We start from the raw sequence: 15,444 nt of genomic DNA on the forward strand, positions 1-15,444 counted from the left end.
CCGTCACAGCAGCAGCCCTTCCTGCTGAAAAAATTTCTTCTTCTCTCAAATTGGGAAAATGGTATCCACTGAAAATTGTCATCTATGGAATAGGTTGGGTGCCCATTTACTAATTTTTTTGTGGTCAAGAATCATCATCAATGTTAAGACTATACCTTTCAATTTTTCGGTGCTTTGTACCACTTCACTCAATGCCTCCAACAGGGCCAGATCCTCCTGTGGACTCCCTTCTTTGAGGCTGTGCTTCTTCCGCTCTGCCTTGCGGCGATTCTTAGACGATCTCCTGTCAGAAATTAAAGAAATGTTTAACAGGTGCTCCGCCTGTGCTAAGTGGACTGAAATGAATGCCCACTGGCCACCAACTTTCTGGGAAACCAGAGTCTACAGATGTCCAAGTATTCTGGCAGAAAATGGCATTAAGGTGTTAAAGCTACATGTTAACACATAAAAGGGGGCTGTGCGTGAGTGTTGGAATAAAGAAGATATAGGGAAAATCCTATTCAAGGATATAACCCTTACATAAGATATAAGGAAATATCTAAAGAGTGGTATTTTTCCTTAAAGTTTTGATTAAAATACAGAGTGAAATGAAGCTATATCTTATACCATCCTGTAATAATGAGCAGATCAACCAACTTGAATTTTACACTAGCTAAATAAATGTGAAAGCAACAAAATAAAATTTAAACAAGGAGATATGACATGCCAGTTTGATATATAACAGAAGACACATGAATTCCATTTCTTCCTGCTGCAGGGCTTTAATCATGCTATTTGGTTTTTCTAGAACTTTTTCTCTCTGACTCTTGAAAAGTCCATTCAAGTTGTCTTTGTTCCAGTTTCTAATCACTCAACAGACCTCTATGAATAAGTTCACTTTGAACAAAAAATCTTGTTTTGTGTCTTCCAAGCAGGACTCCAAGCTCTTATAATTCAAATCTCCTTGTAAGTATTTGGTAGTCACTGCACTGACATTCAATACTTGTGGCAAACTCACACCAAGTCAAAGTGTAATGCCTTATTTTATATTCACAACCTCTCCCAATCTGGATTCTAAAGAAACCTGGAATTTTTGTGTTTTGTTTTGTTTTTTCAAAATCTTTTCATTGTAGTCACTCACTCTTTGTTAAACCAATACAATCAGATGTTACATAAATTGACTAGCCAGTGAAGTACCTCCTGGGCTCTAGGCAACTCACAGGCCATGAAGCTGCAGAGAACAGTTCAGTGCCAAATCTAAGCTCACAAATACATCACACAGGTTCTTGCACAACTTCCACTTGGCCTTGAAGAACATTCCTCCTGAACTGTACTAGTAGAAAACCAACTTATGTGCTTCTACTTTCTCCATTTACACAGGGGATGATCAATGTACTGAGCAGAGTTGATACGTACGCTGATATTCTGGAGTTACTGTGGGAGTACCTGCCACTCATCTCGCTGCCGCTCACAACACTGCTGGTTTCAGAGAAGAGGTCTGACTCTTGACCATGGGTTACCTCTTCATCTAGAAAAGAACCACCACATGCAGATGAAAAATTCCCTGCTAACACGGACTTACCTTCAATGAGATAAATGGATTACAACCAACTAGTAAGTATCAAAAGACGGATGAAAATTATTATAGTCAATCTCAAATAAGTGAGATATTGAACACAAATTATTACTACTGTGAATCAAAAAAAAATTTTACTACTGTGAAAAAAAAATTTTTCCTTTTCTTCTTTAAAATGAGGAAAACTTATTTTGTGAAACAGAAACAAGTCACTGCTGGTTGGATGGGGACGGGGTGGGGGTGGGGTGGAATACTTGGCATAGCTCTTCTGTTTAGTGCTTGGTTCTGACCCCAAGACCTTCACCAACACTCAGAAATACAGACATACATAGCCCCTCAGGGGCCTCAGACTCCACATGGTATAGTTAAAAAAACAAACAACAACAAAAAAAAAAACTGCTATGGTTTGAATATAGCTTGGCCCAATTCAATAACTTATTTTGAGGCTTAATTTCTCAAAGGGACAGTGGTAATGAATTTAAGAGAGACTAATGCTTTTCTTGCAGGAGTGAGTTCTTGTTCCCATGAGACTAAACTGGTTGCTGTGATACTGAGCTGTTATAAAGTGTGCCTGGCACAGCTCCTCACTTTCCTGCACACATGCATTTCTTTGCAGATGTCCGCTTCCCTTTCTGTCATGAGGCCCTCACCAAATGCTAGGCAAGGGGCTGGGGGTGTGGCTCAGCGGTAAAATGCTCACCTCGCACATGTGAGGCGCTGGGTTGGATCCTCAGCACCATATAAAAATAGATAAATAAAATAAAGGTATTGTGTCCAACTACAACTAAAAATATATATACTTAAAAAAAAAAAAAAGCCAGGTAAATGCTGGTGCCATGCTAGAACTCTGACCCAATAAATCTCTTTTCTTTATAAGTTATGCAGCCTAAAGTATTCTATCATAGCAACAGAAAATGGACTGACAGACACTAAGCAGCTTAGACAATGTGTAGTGGTGCTAGGCCTATCCCACAAGTATTGACAGGCTTCCGGCAGGCACTCACCCAGATGCGCCTGCGGCGCTTGCTCCTTGAGCTCTCGAACCACCAGCAAGCGATTTTTATGGCGACTGAATATGGCTGTTTCAGAGTCCAAAAATGCCATGTAATTTTTCTGGGCTGAGGATGCAGAATGGAAAATAATTGGAATGTGATTTGTTTAAGCAAAGAGAAAAAAACTAAGGGGAATGGAAAAGCAGTCAGGAAGGATTAAAATTCAACAAAAAGAGGTGACAAATTTTTCCAGCAGGATTTTTTTCCTTAATGAGCATTAATAAACTGGAAACTGAGATTCCAGATCTGAGTTCATCAGTATCATTCCAGCATACCTACCACTACACTTGAAAATCCTCTGAACAAAGACTTGGAATCTATCCAAAAGATTGGCAAATAAAGGGAGAGCACAGGAAGCTATTAACAAAAAAGGAAGAAAGTTACTTGAATGTTTCTTCCTAAACATAGCTCAAAATGCCTAGGGGTATAGAATAAATGAACCTAAGGATTTTTGAAAATTATCTTCCAATGGAAAAATAATAAAAGAAAAAAATGTCACTAGCCGAATATAGGAAAAAAATCAAAATGGTACTATCCAAGGACCCATGTTATTAATAGGTATTAGGCTTGTGCAGATGAATTATTAACATATTTTCATGTTCTCATTAGTCATGTAGATCCAAGTAAGAGTTGGCTAAATGAATTGTCACAGTACCAGGAAGGATGCTTCGTGTATCCAGTTAGGGACAATTAAAGCGAATAGTGAAAAAAGTACCCCAACAACATTTCCGGTGAGGATGGGGACAGGAGGAGCAGGAAGGCAGAGAATATAAATAAATGCAAATGTCAGAAAGGCCAGACGTCTTTATGAGACAGATTGCTTAAAAAGTAAGAGATTAAAACCAATGTGCATTCCTAAGATTTCTAGAAGTCAAATTGATTTTGTTTTTTCCCATCTTGTTAAAGGATCCCAGTGGCTATCGGAATATTCTAGAATTCTAATATTCACTCATTCTCTAGGAACCATACATAAACATCATGTACAAAGGTTCTTTTTATTTATTTTTTACTTCTAGTTTTATAAAAATCAGAATAGTTTGACACATACACCCTTCACATAGATTTACCAATTGTTAACATTTTGCCTATTTTCTGCCTGTTTCTCTGTGCATATGTGTTCCTGTGTACACATATGTGCATCACACACACACAGCTATAGAACTTTCAGATATTATCTTTCATTCCCAAATACTTCAGCATTTATCTCTTAAGAATAATGAGGATATTATCTTATAAAGCCACAAGATTAAATGTAGAAAATTTATCACTGATATAATACTATTACCTAATGTAGTTCATACTCAAATTTACCAACTATTCCCCCAAACAAAGATTCCTTTTTCTCCCCTTACTGGGCAACTTACTTCAGTACTAGCAGCCCACAAACCGAGAGGCCAAACAATGGTGTGCAACCAGAGTTTGCTCTGGCAAAGGACCTATGACAGGCCCAGTGACCCGGGCCTGCCATAATCCAAACCCATACATTACAAAGATTTGTGGTTTTTTTTTTTTTTTTTTAAATACATAGGTACTTGACCACTGAGCTATATCCCCAGTCATTTTTATTTTGAGACAGGGCCTTACAAAGTGACCGGGACTGGCCTTAGACTTGTGATCCTCCTGCTTTACCCTCCTGAGTCACTGGGATCACAGGTGTGCACCAGCCTGGCACAAAAATTCTGAATTGTGTTTTATCATAGGTTCTAATGTTTTAAATCTTTTATGTGTAACTAACAGTTCAGCATAGTTTTAAAAATTATGATTGAGTATATATAACATATGCTTTTAAAATGCAGTCACAGGGCTGGGGATGTGTCTCAGTGGTAAAGTGTCCCTGGGTTAAATCCCTGGTACCAAAACAAAACAAAACAGAGTAACAGTATCCCCCCATCTTTCTTCTCCCCTTCTCTATACTTCCAAACAAATGCTATCTACAATGTAACCCTCACCTTCTAAAATGGAAGGCTTTATGTTGGTCTCTATAATATCCAGTCTGTTATATTTGTATACCTAAAAGGAAAAAAAAAATAACAGTTTTAGGCAAGAAAACTTCCTGTGTACACATACGTGCATCACACACACATACACTTGTTGATGCATCCACTGAACTTTTTAAAATTTAAGTTTCAGGTATTATCCTTCACTCCCAAATACTTCAGCATATCAAGGATAGTTTCCTGAAGAGCAGGGATCCTCCCTAGCAGCCAAGAAATTCAACTCACTTTAATAAAAAGCAGTCAAACTTTATTTTGTCTCCCTTGCTGCTCTCTCTCATTAGCACCCAACATAGGAAGATTTCAGAATTTCTCTTACCAATCTCAGAGCCTCTTCCCAGGCAGCTCCTTCTAACAGCAAGAGCACGGCTTCTTCATAATTCTGGCAAGAAAGACAAGCAGCGAAGGGAGTAAGCGTGTCAGATGAAGCCTCACCCAACCACAAAACTTCCCTGAGCTGCCTTCACATCCCTGGCCTACCTCACCACTCAGACCCCTCAGAATCACAGCTCGCAGGTTCCTGCCATGCTAAGACACTCTGGTTTTACTCTCTGTAAGCACTGGTACAAAAGACAGAGGAGGGGTGGTGCTCCTCAACATGATGACAAAACACAGGTAAATATGACCTCTTTACGTTTCGTGATATCAAAACCACCAGGCAGGTCTGTTAGCAATGCCCATTTCCCCAGCTTCACCACCAAAGTTATTTCAACAAAGACACCACACTCCAAAAAACAGCAGACCAGAACTACTAATCTTAAAGTCTTTTTGCTCTTTTCAACATTTATTTTTTTCTCCAATATTTTCTTTCAAAAAATTTCAAACCTTTAGAAAACTGAAAATGACTAATGATGGTAAACACCTTTTCATGTGCTGGTCACTTATATATCTTCTTGGGAAAAAACAATCTATTCAAATCCTGTGATCATTTTAAAAGGGTTTTTGTTATTGTTGTTGAGTTTTAAGAGTTCTTTATATATTCTGGATATTAAACGTTTATCAGATATGATTTGAAATATTTTATTTCATTCTAGAGATTGTTTTTTCACAGTCTTGATGATGTCTATAAATATAAAAATTCTTAATTCTTATGAAGCCCAAATTATGAACTTTTCTTTTGTTGCTTGTGCTTTTTGTGTTAATTTTAAGAATCCATTGCACCAAATACAAGGTCAAGAAGGTTTACCCTATGTTTCCTTCTGAGAGTCTTAGAATTTTAACTCTTAAATTTAAGTTGTTGATCCATTTTGAGTAGCCTGAAGTTTTGTTTTATTTTATTTTTCAGTCATCAATGAACCTTTATTTTATTTATTTATATATGGTGCTGAGAAGTGAACCCAGTGCCTCACACATGCTAGGCAAGCGTTCTACCACTGAGCCACAAACCCAGCCCCTTACCTGAAGTTTTTGAAAACTTAGGGAATGTCAAAGAAAAATCTATATTTTTAACTTCTCTTGAAAGAGAAGAAATAATAAAAGATGCTTTTGGCTTATACTGAAATATTATTAAACAATAACTAATCATAACAATAATAAATTATTACAGAGTTTATCATATGTGTAGAATTAAAATGTGAATTATACAAAGGACAAGAGTGGGGAATGTAAGTATATTCTTGTAAGGTTCTTACATTATACATGAAGTGGTATATTATTAGCTGAATATATACTATGATAAATGATTATGGTATATACTGTAACTCCTTGAATAACCACTAAAATATTAAAAGTCAGTAATGGAGATAAAATGGATTTATGAAAAAATACTAGATCCAAGAGGGTAGAAAAGAGATAAAAAGAAAAAAAAGATCAATTAGACAAAACAAAACAAAAAAACCGAGACAATAGGTTTAAACCCAATTATACTGGTAATCTCTTTAAAAGCAAATGGCCTAAACACTCCAATTAAAAGACAGCGAATGAGCCTGGATGTGGTGGCACATGCCTGCAACCCCAACTGCTTGGGAATCTGAGATCAGCCTGACATAGTCTCAAAAAATAATAAAAAGGGGCAGTCAGTCTGGAGTTGTGGCTCAGCAGTGGAATGCAGCGCTCGCCTAGCACGTGCAAGGCGCTGGGTTAGATCCTCAGCACCACATAAAAATAAATAAATAAAATAAAGATATTGTGTAGGGATGGAGGTTAGTGGTAAAGCACCCCTGGATCCAATCCCTAGTGCTGGAAAACTAAAATACAAATAAAAACAGCAAAGATTGTCAAATTATATTAAAAAACATCTACTACTACTACATGTTGTCAACAAGAAGCCTACCTTAAACATAAAGACCAAATACAGATACATTAAAAATAAAAGAATGGAAAAAATACTCCATGAAAAGAGCAGTTAAAAGAAAGCTGAAAGGGCTACCTTAATAACACAAAGTGAATTTCAGAATAAGAAATATTAACAATGATAAAGAGTAATACTTCAAAATTAATTCATCAAGGACAGGCATGATGGAGACGCTGACAGAATGAAAGGAGAAACAGAAAAATACACCACTGCAGATGAGGATTTAAACATTTTCTCTTCCAGCACAGATAAAGTGGTGAAAAAAATCCCAGAGCACAATCAAACAACCTAATCTAATGAACATGATAGAACACCTCATCCCATCACAGATGTCATATTCCCAGGCACGCAATATTCTTTAAAACAGACCACACTGGGTTATAGATGAGGACTGAATTAACAAAAAATGTGCTCTCTAATCATAACAGAATTAAAGTAAGAATCAATAACAGAAAGATGGCTGGAAAATCTCCAAATACTGCAAGCTAACCAACACTTCAAAATAACTCATAGGTCAGTAAAGAATCACAAGGGAAATTAGAAAATGAAGATACAATATGTCAAAAATTGTAGGTTGTAGCTAAAACAGAGCCCAGGGAAATCATGGCAACATGTGCTTAAACTACTAAGGAGGGAAAGGTCTCAAATCAGTAATTTTTAAGCCAACACCTTAAGAAAATAGAAAAACAAAAAGCAAATTTAACCCAAAGCAAGCAATAAAGAAATAATAAATTAATGAAATAGAGTGTGGAGAAAAACAATGAAATAGCTCATTTTTAAAAAAAAATAAAATTCATTATCCTCTAGCCAATAACAACAACAAAACCAAAGACACAAGTAAACAATATCTGGACTGAAAGATAGGACATCGCTATGGGCCCTACGGACAATAAAAGAGTAAGACAACATTATGCATAACTTTATGTAAATAAATCTGACAATTTAGATGAATTTCTTGAAGGATCCAAACTACCAAAGCTCACTTCAGAAAAAACAGATAACTCTAATAGGCATATGTCTACTAAAGAAACTGAATTTACAGTAAGACATTTTCAGCAAAGAAAACTTTAGGCCCAGATGGCTTTACTGATAAGTTCTACCAAACATTTGAGGGGAAAAGTATGTCAAAAGCTGAGCAGGAAGAGAGAGATGTGCTGCCAAGTGTCAGAGGAGCTGGCTAGAGTAACAAGCCCAACTGAAAGCTAAGCCTGGGATAAGCAAGAGGCTAACCCCAGAGAAACCCCCAGCTCCTCTTCATTCTCCCCCAGGGAACACCAGAGCACAGAGTCCAGGTCACCTGGCCCAGCACAGATGTGCGGGTTCTATCACTATTGAGGGAGCCTAGAACAAAAAGCTTCAACAGAATTTTATGGACCTTGGCAGAGGACAGAAAGGGGGAGGTGGCTAGCAGTGGAAAAGTACTGGCTAGCGATATGCTTGGGGGAAAGTGTCTTTAAGTGTCACCTCTCCTCCACTGCACTGCAGAGGCCAAGGCAGGGGTGCCTAGAGATGAACTTGGCCCAAGGCCTCAGATAAATAGACCTAGAAATGAAAGTACCAGGGCTAGGAACGCACAAATGGGAAGAACAAGACCGCTAGGGGCCGGGTCCTTGGCTGCGCCTCCTTTAGTGCACGGGCAGCACACCAGGCAGAGTGTGGGAGGGGCAGCTTCTCCTGCGAGGCTCCTACAATTGCTCAGTCAGGTCTGAAAACTCACTCAGGAGTCTTAAACCAGGAGCCAGATTCCTAACATAATTATACACAAACTCTTCCAGAAAAAAAAAAGGAATGAGGAACACTTCCCCTCATTTTATAAGAACAGCATCATCCAGACAAAGACTTAAAAAACGCTCATGAACACAACTACAAATCCTCAAGCAATCCTCTAATCCACCAATATAGGAAAAGGATAAGAAATGATAGCTGAGTGGTTTAACCTAGAATGCCATATTGGTTTAATAACTGAGAATCAAGCAGCGTAATTTATTATCATCATTGGACTAAAAAACAACAACAACAAAAAAAAGCAGATCATAGTTGAAAACACACTGGACAAAATTCAACACCCAGTCATGATAAAAACAACAAAATTGCTCAGAACTAGGATTAGAAGGGATTTTCTTAATCCAAGAAAGCAAAAATTGCCATATTTTTCCTGTTTAAAGGCTAACGAGTAAATATTTTCGGCTCTGTGGGCCAGACTATCTCTGTCACAACTCCTTAGCTGTTATTGGATTTTCAAAGCTGCCTAGACAAAATGTAAACAAATGGGATGGCTGTATTGCTTTATTTACAAAAATAGGTGGCAAGCTGGATTCACCCCGGGGAAGAGATAACACTACAAAAAGAAAAAGAAAAAAGAAATCCCATATTTAATGACAGATGGGCTTATACTTATTGCTTTACTATGCAAGTCTTAAATGAGTCATTTAAAATACTCACATAGCAATTTACTATTCTTTGCATTCCTAGGGATTAATCAGTACAGAATATTAAAGGCCCTGATGTTCAGATCCAGTATGTACATGATAAGGAAATGCCAATTCTTCATGATAAGCATGTTTTTTAAACTTCCTCTCATCAGTCCAAGTAATAGTGATACCCCTATAGGATTTCACAGAAACAAATAATTCATGACATTATAAATCTGTCTACTGTGTCCTACTCCACTCTCACTGCCTAGAAGACAGAAACAAAACATATTACTCTAGAACACATCACTTTGTTCCCCTCCTAAAGAACTCAGTTTGTTACTGTATATGTATGTGTGTGTTGTGTGTTTGTGTTGTTTGTGTGTGTGTGTGTGTATATATATGTATGTATGTATTTATATACATTTATCTTTCTTAACAGTTGAAGCTAACCCAAAATGTAATAAATACCATAGGAGTATAGACCCAAGGAGGTATTTTCTAAAATCAGTTTTCATTCAATTACTTTCTACTCCCATTATTGAATCTGGTTATCTCCTAAAATGTGAAAAAATAAATTACTACTAATGATAAGCCATTTGCTCATTTAAATGTGAGGTTCAACAAGTAATATGTTATTAATCTCTTTTAATGCTGAGTAATATTCCATTGTGTGTATATACCAAAGTTTCCCTATCCATTTATCTATTGAAGGGCATCTGGGTTGGTTCCAATATTTAGCTATTGTGAATTGTGCTGCTATAAACATTGATGTGGCTGTATCCCTGTAATATGCTGTTTTTAAGTCCTTTGGGTATAGACCAAGGAGTGGGATAGCTGGATCAAATGGTGGTTCCATTCCAAGTTTTCCAAGGAATCTCCATACTGCTTCCCAGAGTGGTTGCACCAATTTGCAGTCCCACCAGCAATGTATGAATGTGCCTTTTACCCAACATCCTCACCAAAGCTTATTATTGTTTATATTCTTGATAACTACACCATTCTGACTGGCATGAGATGAAATCTTAGTTTTGATTTGCATTTCTCTAATTACTAGAGATGTTGAACATTTTTTTCATATATTTGTTGATCGATTATGTATCTTTTTCTGAGAAGTGTCTGTTCAGCTCCTTAGCCCATTTATTGATTGGACTGTTTGGTTTTTTTGCTGTTAAGTTTTTTGAGCTCTTTGTATATCCTGGAGATTAGTGCTCTATCTGATGTGCGTGTAGTAAAGATGTTCTCCCGCTCTGTGGTCACATAATTGATTACTTCTTTTGCTAAGAAGAAGCTTTTTAGTTTGAATCCATTCATTTATTAATTCTTGATTTTATTTCTTGTGCTTTAGGAGTCAAAAGTCAGGATTCTAATCTGACATGAAGTTTGGGCCTACTTTTTCCTCTATTAGGCACAGGGTCTCTGGTCTAATTCTGGGTCCTTGATCTACTTTGAGTTTTGTGCATGGTGAGAGATAGAAGCTTAGTTTCATTTTGCTGTATATGGATTTCCAGTTCTCCCAGCACCATTTATTGAAGAAGTTATCTTTTCTCCAATGTATGTTTTCGGCTCCTTTGTCCAGTATGAGATAACTATCTTTATGTAGGTTTGTCTCTGTGTCTTCTATTCTGTACCAATGATCTACGTGTCTAATTTGGTGCCAAGACTATGCCATTTTTGTTACTATAGCTCAAAACTGCTTTATTCTTTAAACCCCAGAATGAAAACAATCTAAGTGTATATCACAGTGAACATGTCCACAAATTTTGATTCAATGGAATACTACTCCACAATAACAAGTAAGGAGCTACTGATTAAGCTACAATGTGAATGAATCTCAAAAACATTACAAGAGTAAAGGAAGCCAGACTAAAAATGGACTATCTATTCTAAAAGGCAGAAATCCCTGGCATCAACTGGGTATCTGTGTCCTGTTAGTCCTCGGCCAGTGTCAAAGCACACTTTTATTATTTTTACAAAAAATTCTACAATTCTAGCAAAAGCTCATATGGGTACTTATAATCTGCTGTACAAGTGAACTCCTTAAACTGCCAGAGGCAAAAAGAAACATTTCCAACAGAGAGAATGGTAAGAAAAGCCAAAAGTGTATCTAAAGTTGAATTACTTTGTTATATAATGATCCTTTTCTCACTGTTTCTACTTTGGTAAAGTCAACATAAAAAGCACAACTACCTTCAGATGAATTTAGTACTTTTTACCAAGGTCAGATTACTAGCATGTATTATACTAGAGCTCTACAGGATTCTAACCCACAAAATTTGAAATTATATCTTGAGAATCCCTTATGTGAAGGGCTTGGAATCTGAGTATTTTGGATTTCTTCAGGTTTTGGAATATTTACATATACACAAAGTGATATTTTGTGGATATCATTGATACTCGTATACACATTATACATGTCCTGAAAGTAATTTCATACAGTATTTTTGATGTGCCTGCATTTTGACTGCAACCTATCATATGAGGTCAGGTGTGGAATTTTCTACCTGTGCATCATATTGGCACTTGAAAAGTTTCATATTTTGAAGTTTTTAAGATTTGGAATTAGGGATACTCAATCTGTATTTAGAGATGTATTAAACTGAATTTCTAAGTCAAGTCAGCAAGATAGAAGACCCTCCCAATATCTTAGGACCTAATGACTACCAACAGTTCCTTTAATTTTCACTATCAGTAAAGTGCAACCAGCAAGCCCCTTCTTGCTGACTGGGGCTCTACAGGGAAAACAGTAAGCTCACCTGGGCATACTGTTCCAGAACTATGGCCGCATCACTGTACTTCCTCTGCTCGACGAGCTTTCCTGCAAAGATAATATTTCACAATATTATCTTATGCACTTTGTAAGTCTCTGTGAAGGGAGTAAGTACACATACCATGGAGTCCTATCTTAAATAGCAGTTAAAAAATCTAGAAAAAGAATTTGAAAATCATATAGTCAAAATTAACCTTCAAAATGCATGCATATGGGAATTAACAGGAAGAGGCTGCTGTTTCTTTGGTTGAGCACTAGATGGAGGTAGATGGCTTATGTTTGGGGTCCTAGAATCAATCAGCCCAGATGAGATAAATCGCCCTACGAGGGGCATATGTAACCCACATCTTACTAAGAGGCAGGCTTATCTCCCATCTCATGCTCACTCCAGGGCATATTATCACTTAAAAAAAAAAAAAAAAAAAAAAAAGGTAAGATCATCTCCACTATTTAAATCGTTTTCTTTCTTCTGTTAGTTTGTGTAAACTGCCTCAGGTAAATGGGCACACAAAGTGACCCCACTGTACAACAATGCTCAAGACCTCTGCCCATGGCCCAGCACACCTTTCACCTCAGAGAGTCAGGTATGCTCCATCACAGACATGGTAAACAGTAGGCTAAGAGTTGTAAAGAATATCAGAGAAGCTACTAGATCTGCCAAGAACAGAGCTCAAAGGTATGAACTACCAATAGTGTATATTTCTAAAAAAGTAATGATAAAGCCAGAATAATAAAAAGGCCCAAAATAATTATCAACATTTGTAAAAAGAGGGATTATAGAGAAGCCTACAGATCTTAATAATCAGAATAAGAAAAATGATAATCTCACACATTTTCTAATCCCACAGAAAAAGGAATAATACAAATAACAAAAGAGAATATGTATATAAATTCAATAAGCTATAATTAGGAATTTTTTCAGGACAGCTTATTTTCTTTTGAAACCATAACAGTGTTTACAAGGCTTTTTGAATATGGTTTATCCCCTCAGAATCTCATGTTGGAGTTTAATCCCCATTGAGAGGTTAAGATGTGAAAATTTAATCCAACTATGGCATTTAGAGGTGGGACTTTGGGGACTTATTAGAATTAGATGAGTCATCAGTGTGGATTTTATGATTGAATATTAGTGGTATTATAAGAAGTGGGAGAGAGATCAGAAAACACACACACACACACACACGCACACGCACACACACTCACAATTTTTTGTTTGTTTGTTTGGTACCAGGGATGGAACCCAGAGACATCAGATTTTTATTTTGAGGCAGGGTCTTACTAAACTGCTGAGAGTCTCATTAAGGCGCTGGGTCTGGCCTTAAACTTGTGATCCTCCTGCTTCAGCCTCTGCAATTGCTGGGATTTACAGGTATGTGCCACTGCACCTGGCTTCATTAACACACTTGGAAGCACACTCAATCTCTCAATGTGACAGATGCGCATACCCCCTCAGTACTGCCAACAAGAAGGCCATCAGCAAATGCGGGCCCTTGATCCTGAACCAGAACTATGAGCCAAAAAAACCTCTTTTCTTTACAACCTAGTCTACAGGTAAGTGATACTGTTCTATTAGCCACAGAAAATGGACTAGGAGGGAAAGGCAGGGACTAAATATACCAGTCATTCCTTTATTTCAAGCACTGCTGAGAAGGCTAGGGCCCTACTCATCTCCTCTCACAGACATCCTCACCCTCTCCTCCACTCAAAGAAATCAGACCCTGGTACTAACCCTAATCCCTAGACCCCAAAGCCAGCAACCTGCCTCCACTCTTTCAGGCTGCTTATACATTTGGCCTTTTCCTACACTCCATTCTTGGAAATTTCTATTATGGACTCCAACAATCAACGTCTATGCCAGAATGCCTCCATCCCAAAATTCATCTTTACCTTTTTACATGGCACATGGCCACCCAGCTACACTGTTAGGTGTGGCCACGGATAGATGTTTGGTAAATGATAGAGTAGAACAAACAGTGTAACTTCTAGGTCATTTCCAACTTAAAAATAAATGTCTTCCTATTACTCTCTGCCACTTCCCCAAGAACTGGAATATTAGATGGAAAGAGAACCAAGCTGTAACCATCTAAGAAACTGACAGGCTCACGTACCAGTCCTTACATGAGAGAGAAACTACCAACCTGCCTCCACTTTCAACAAGAGTCCCAAAATATAGCATTCTAAAGAAACTACTTTCTTTAGAATGCTATATTTTGGGACTCTTTTTGTAGTAGTTTAACCTTTACCCTGCTTTACAATAGATCATTCTAAATTAAGTTTTGTCAGTGAATATGAGACTGACTCAATGTATGCTGCCTCAAATTTATTTGCAAAATTTCCAAACCAAACAATATAAAAAACCTTTTAGAGAAGTAGAAAATAAATGACTATGCTCACCTGCCAGAGTTCTACCAAGGTCAGCCAGCTGGTCTTGGGTCAAATCAAGCTGAGCTGCCACACAGAGGGCTTGCTGCCAGCTGCCACAAGTCAGAAAGGCTGAGAGCGCTTTAGAGTGGGCACCACAACGGGCAAACACAAGCCCCGCTGGCTCATGCAGCTGCTCCTGCACCAGGTGCTCCCCATAAGCAATGCTGATAGCCTGTGACAACAGGAGATAAGATGGTAAGGAAATGTGACAATTTCTTCAAGCTTCAGAGTAGGCTGCCTTAATTACTAATAATTGAGTCTCAGGAATCACTTGGGAAAACCCTATGGTTGACAAGTTAATTCAATCATTTTCCATGCAAAACCTTACTGGAGATGTACCATTTATTTATTCAACGATTACTAGGTACCTACATATGCACTACTCTAGCCAGTGAACACAGCTATGCAAAAAATAAAACCAAACAAATGATAAAACAAATAAGAACTGCCACCAAGTTCCTGCTCTTATGGCAACAGAGAATGAACTGCCAGATAAGAATAGGGTCCTCCGGGAGATCAGTGTTTGACATCCAATAAACAATGGCTTTCTAGAGAAGACAATTTCTACAAAAATTCCTTCACATGAGGAAGGGCAGGACAGAGTGCTGGCAGAGGCACTGTTACACAGTGTAACATCTGTGGAACTATCTCCAAGTAACAGGGACTGTGGAGAGTGGAAGAAGCTGGTGCTACCAAAACTAGCAGGAGAGGCATGTGTGTAATCTGCAAATGAAGAGAAAATCCCAACAGCAGCATGCTGGTTAATCGCAGGGACTTGGAGGTCAGCCTGGGCCCCATATCCCAGGTCTGCTACTTTGTAGCTATAGCAGATTGTGTCCTCATCTGTAAGTTGCCCACAACACCCTACCAGGTTATGAGGATCACATAATACATTAAGTTTATAAGCAAAGTTGTTTGGAATATTAAAAAAAGCTAAATATTTAA

At 37.7% G+C, this 15,444-nt stretch overlaps 1 protein-coding gene and 1 non-coding gene across 3 annotated transcripts in view; both read right to left on the reverse strand.

Moving 5' to 3' along the window:
* Positions 1–15,444, reverse strand: part of Elp1 (elongator acetyltransferase complex subunit 1) — a 56,217-nt gene that overhangs the window by 6,157 nt on the left and 34,616 nt on the right. For both annotated transcript variants that reach the window (XM_027943006.3, XM_071600822.1), the window contains exons 28-34: positions 14,470–14,671; positions 12,062–12,123; positions 4,921–4,983; positions 4,557–4,617; positions 2,560–2,673; positions 1,396–1,507; positions 156–283 (exon numbers count right to left, since the gene is read on the reverse strand). In XM_027943006.3, the coding sequence (XP_027798807.2) occupies positions 156–283; positions 1,396–1,507; positions 2,560–2,673; positions 4,557–4,617; positions 4,921–4,983; positions 12,062–12,123; positions 14,470–14,671 (742 nt within the window). The remainder of the gene's footprint in view (positions 1–155; positions 284–1,395; positions 1,508–2,559; positions 2,674–4,556; positions 4,618–4,920; positions 4,984–12,061; positions 12,124–14,469; positions 14,672–15,444) is intronic.
* Positions 3,957–4,090, reverse strand: LOC114098826 (small nucleolar RNA SNORA42/SNORA80 family). The gene has a single exon (XR_003583796.2). It is a non-coding gene; the product is annotated as a small nucleolar RNA SNORA42/SNORA80 family (small nucleolar RNA).

Source organism: Marmota flaviventris, chromosome 13 (assembly GCF_047511675.1).
Source record: "Marmota flaviventris isolate mMarFla1 chromosome 13, mMarFla1.hap1, whole genome shotgun sequence".
In the NCBI taxonomy this organism is placed as follows: Eukaryota; Metazoa; Chordata; class Mammalia; order Rodentia; family Sciuridae; genus Marmota; species Marmota flaviventris.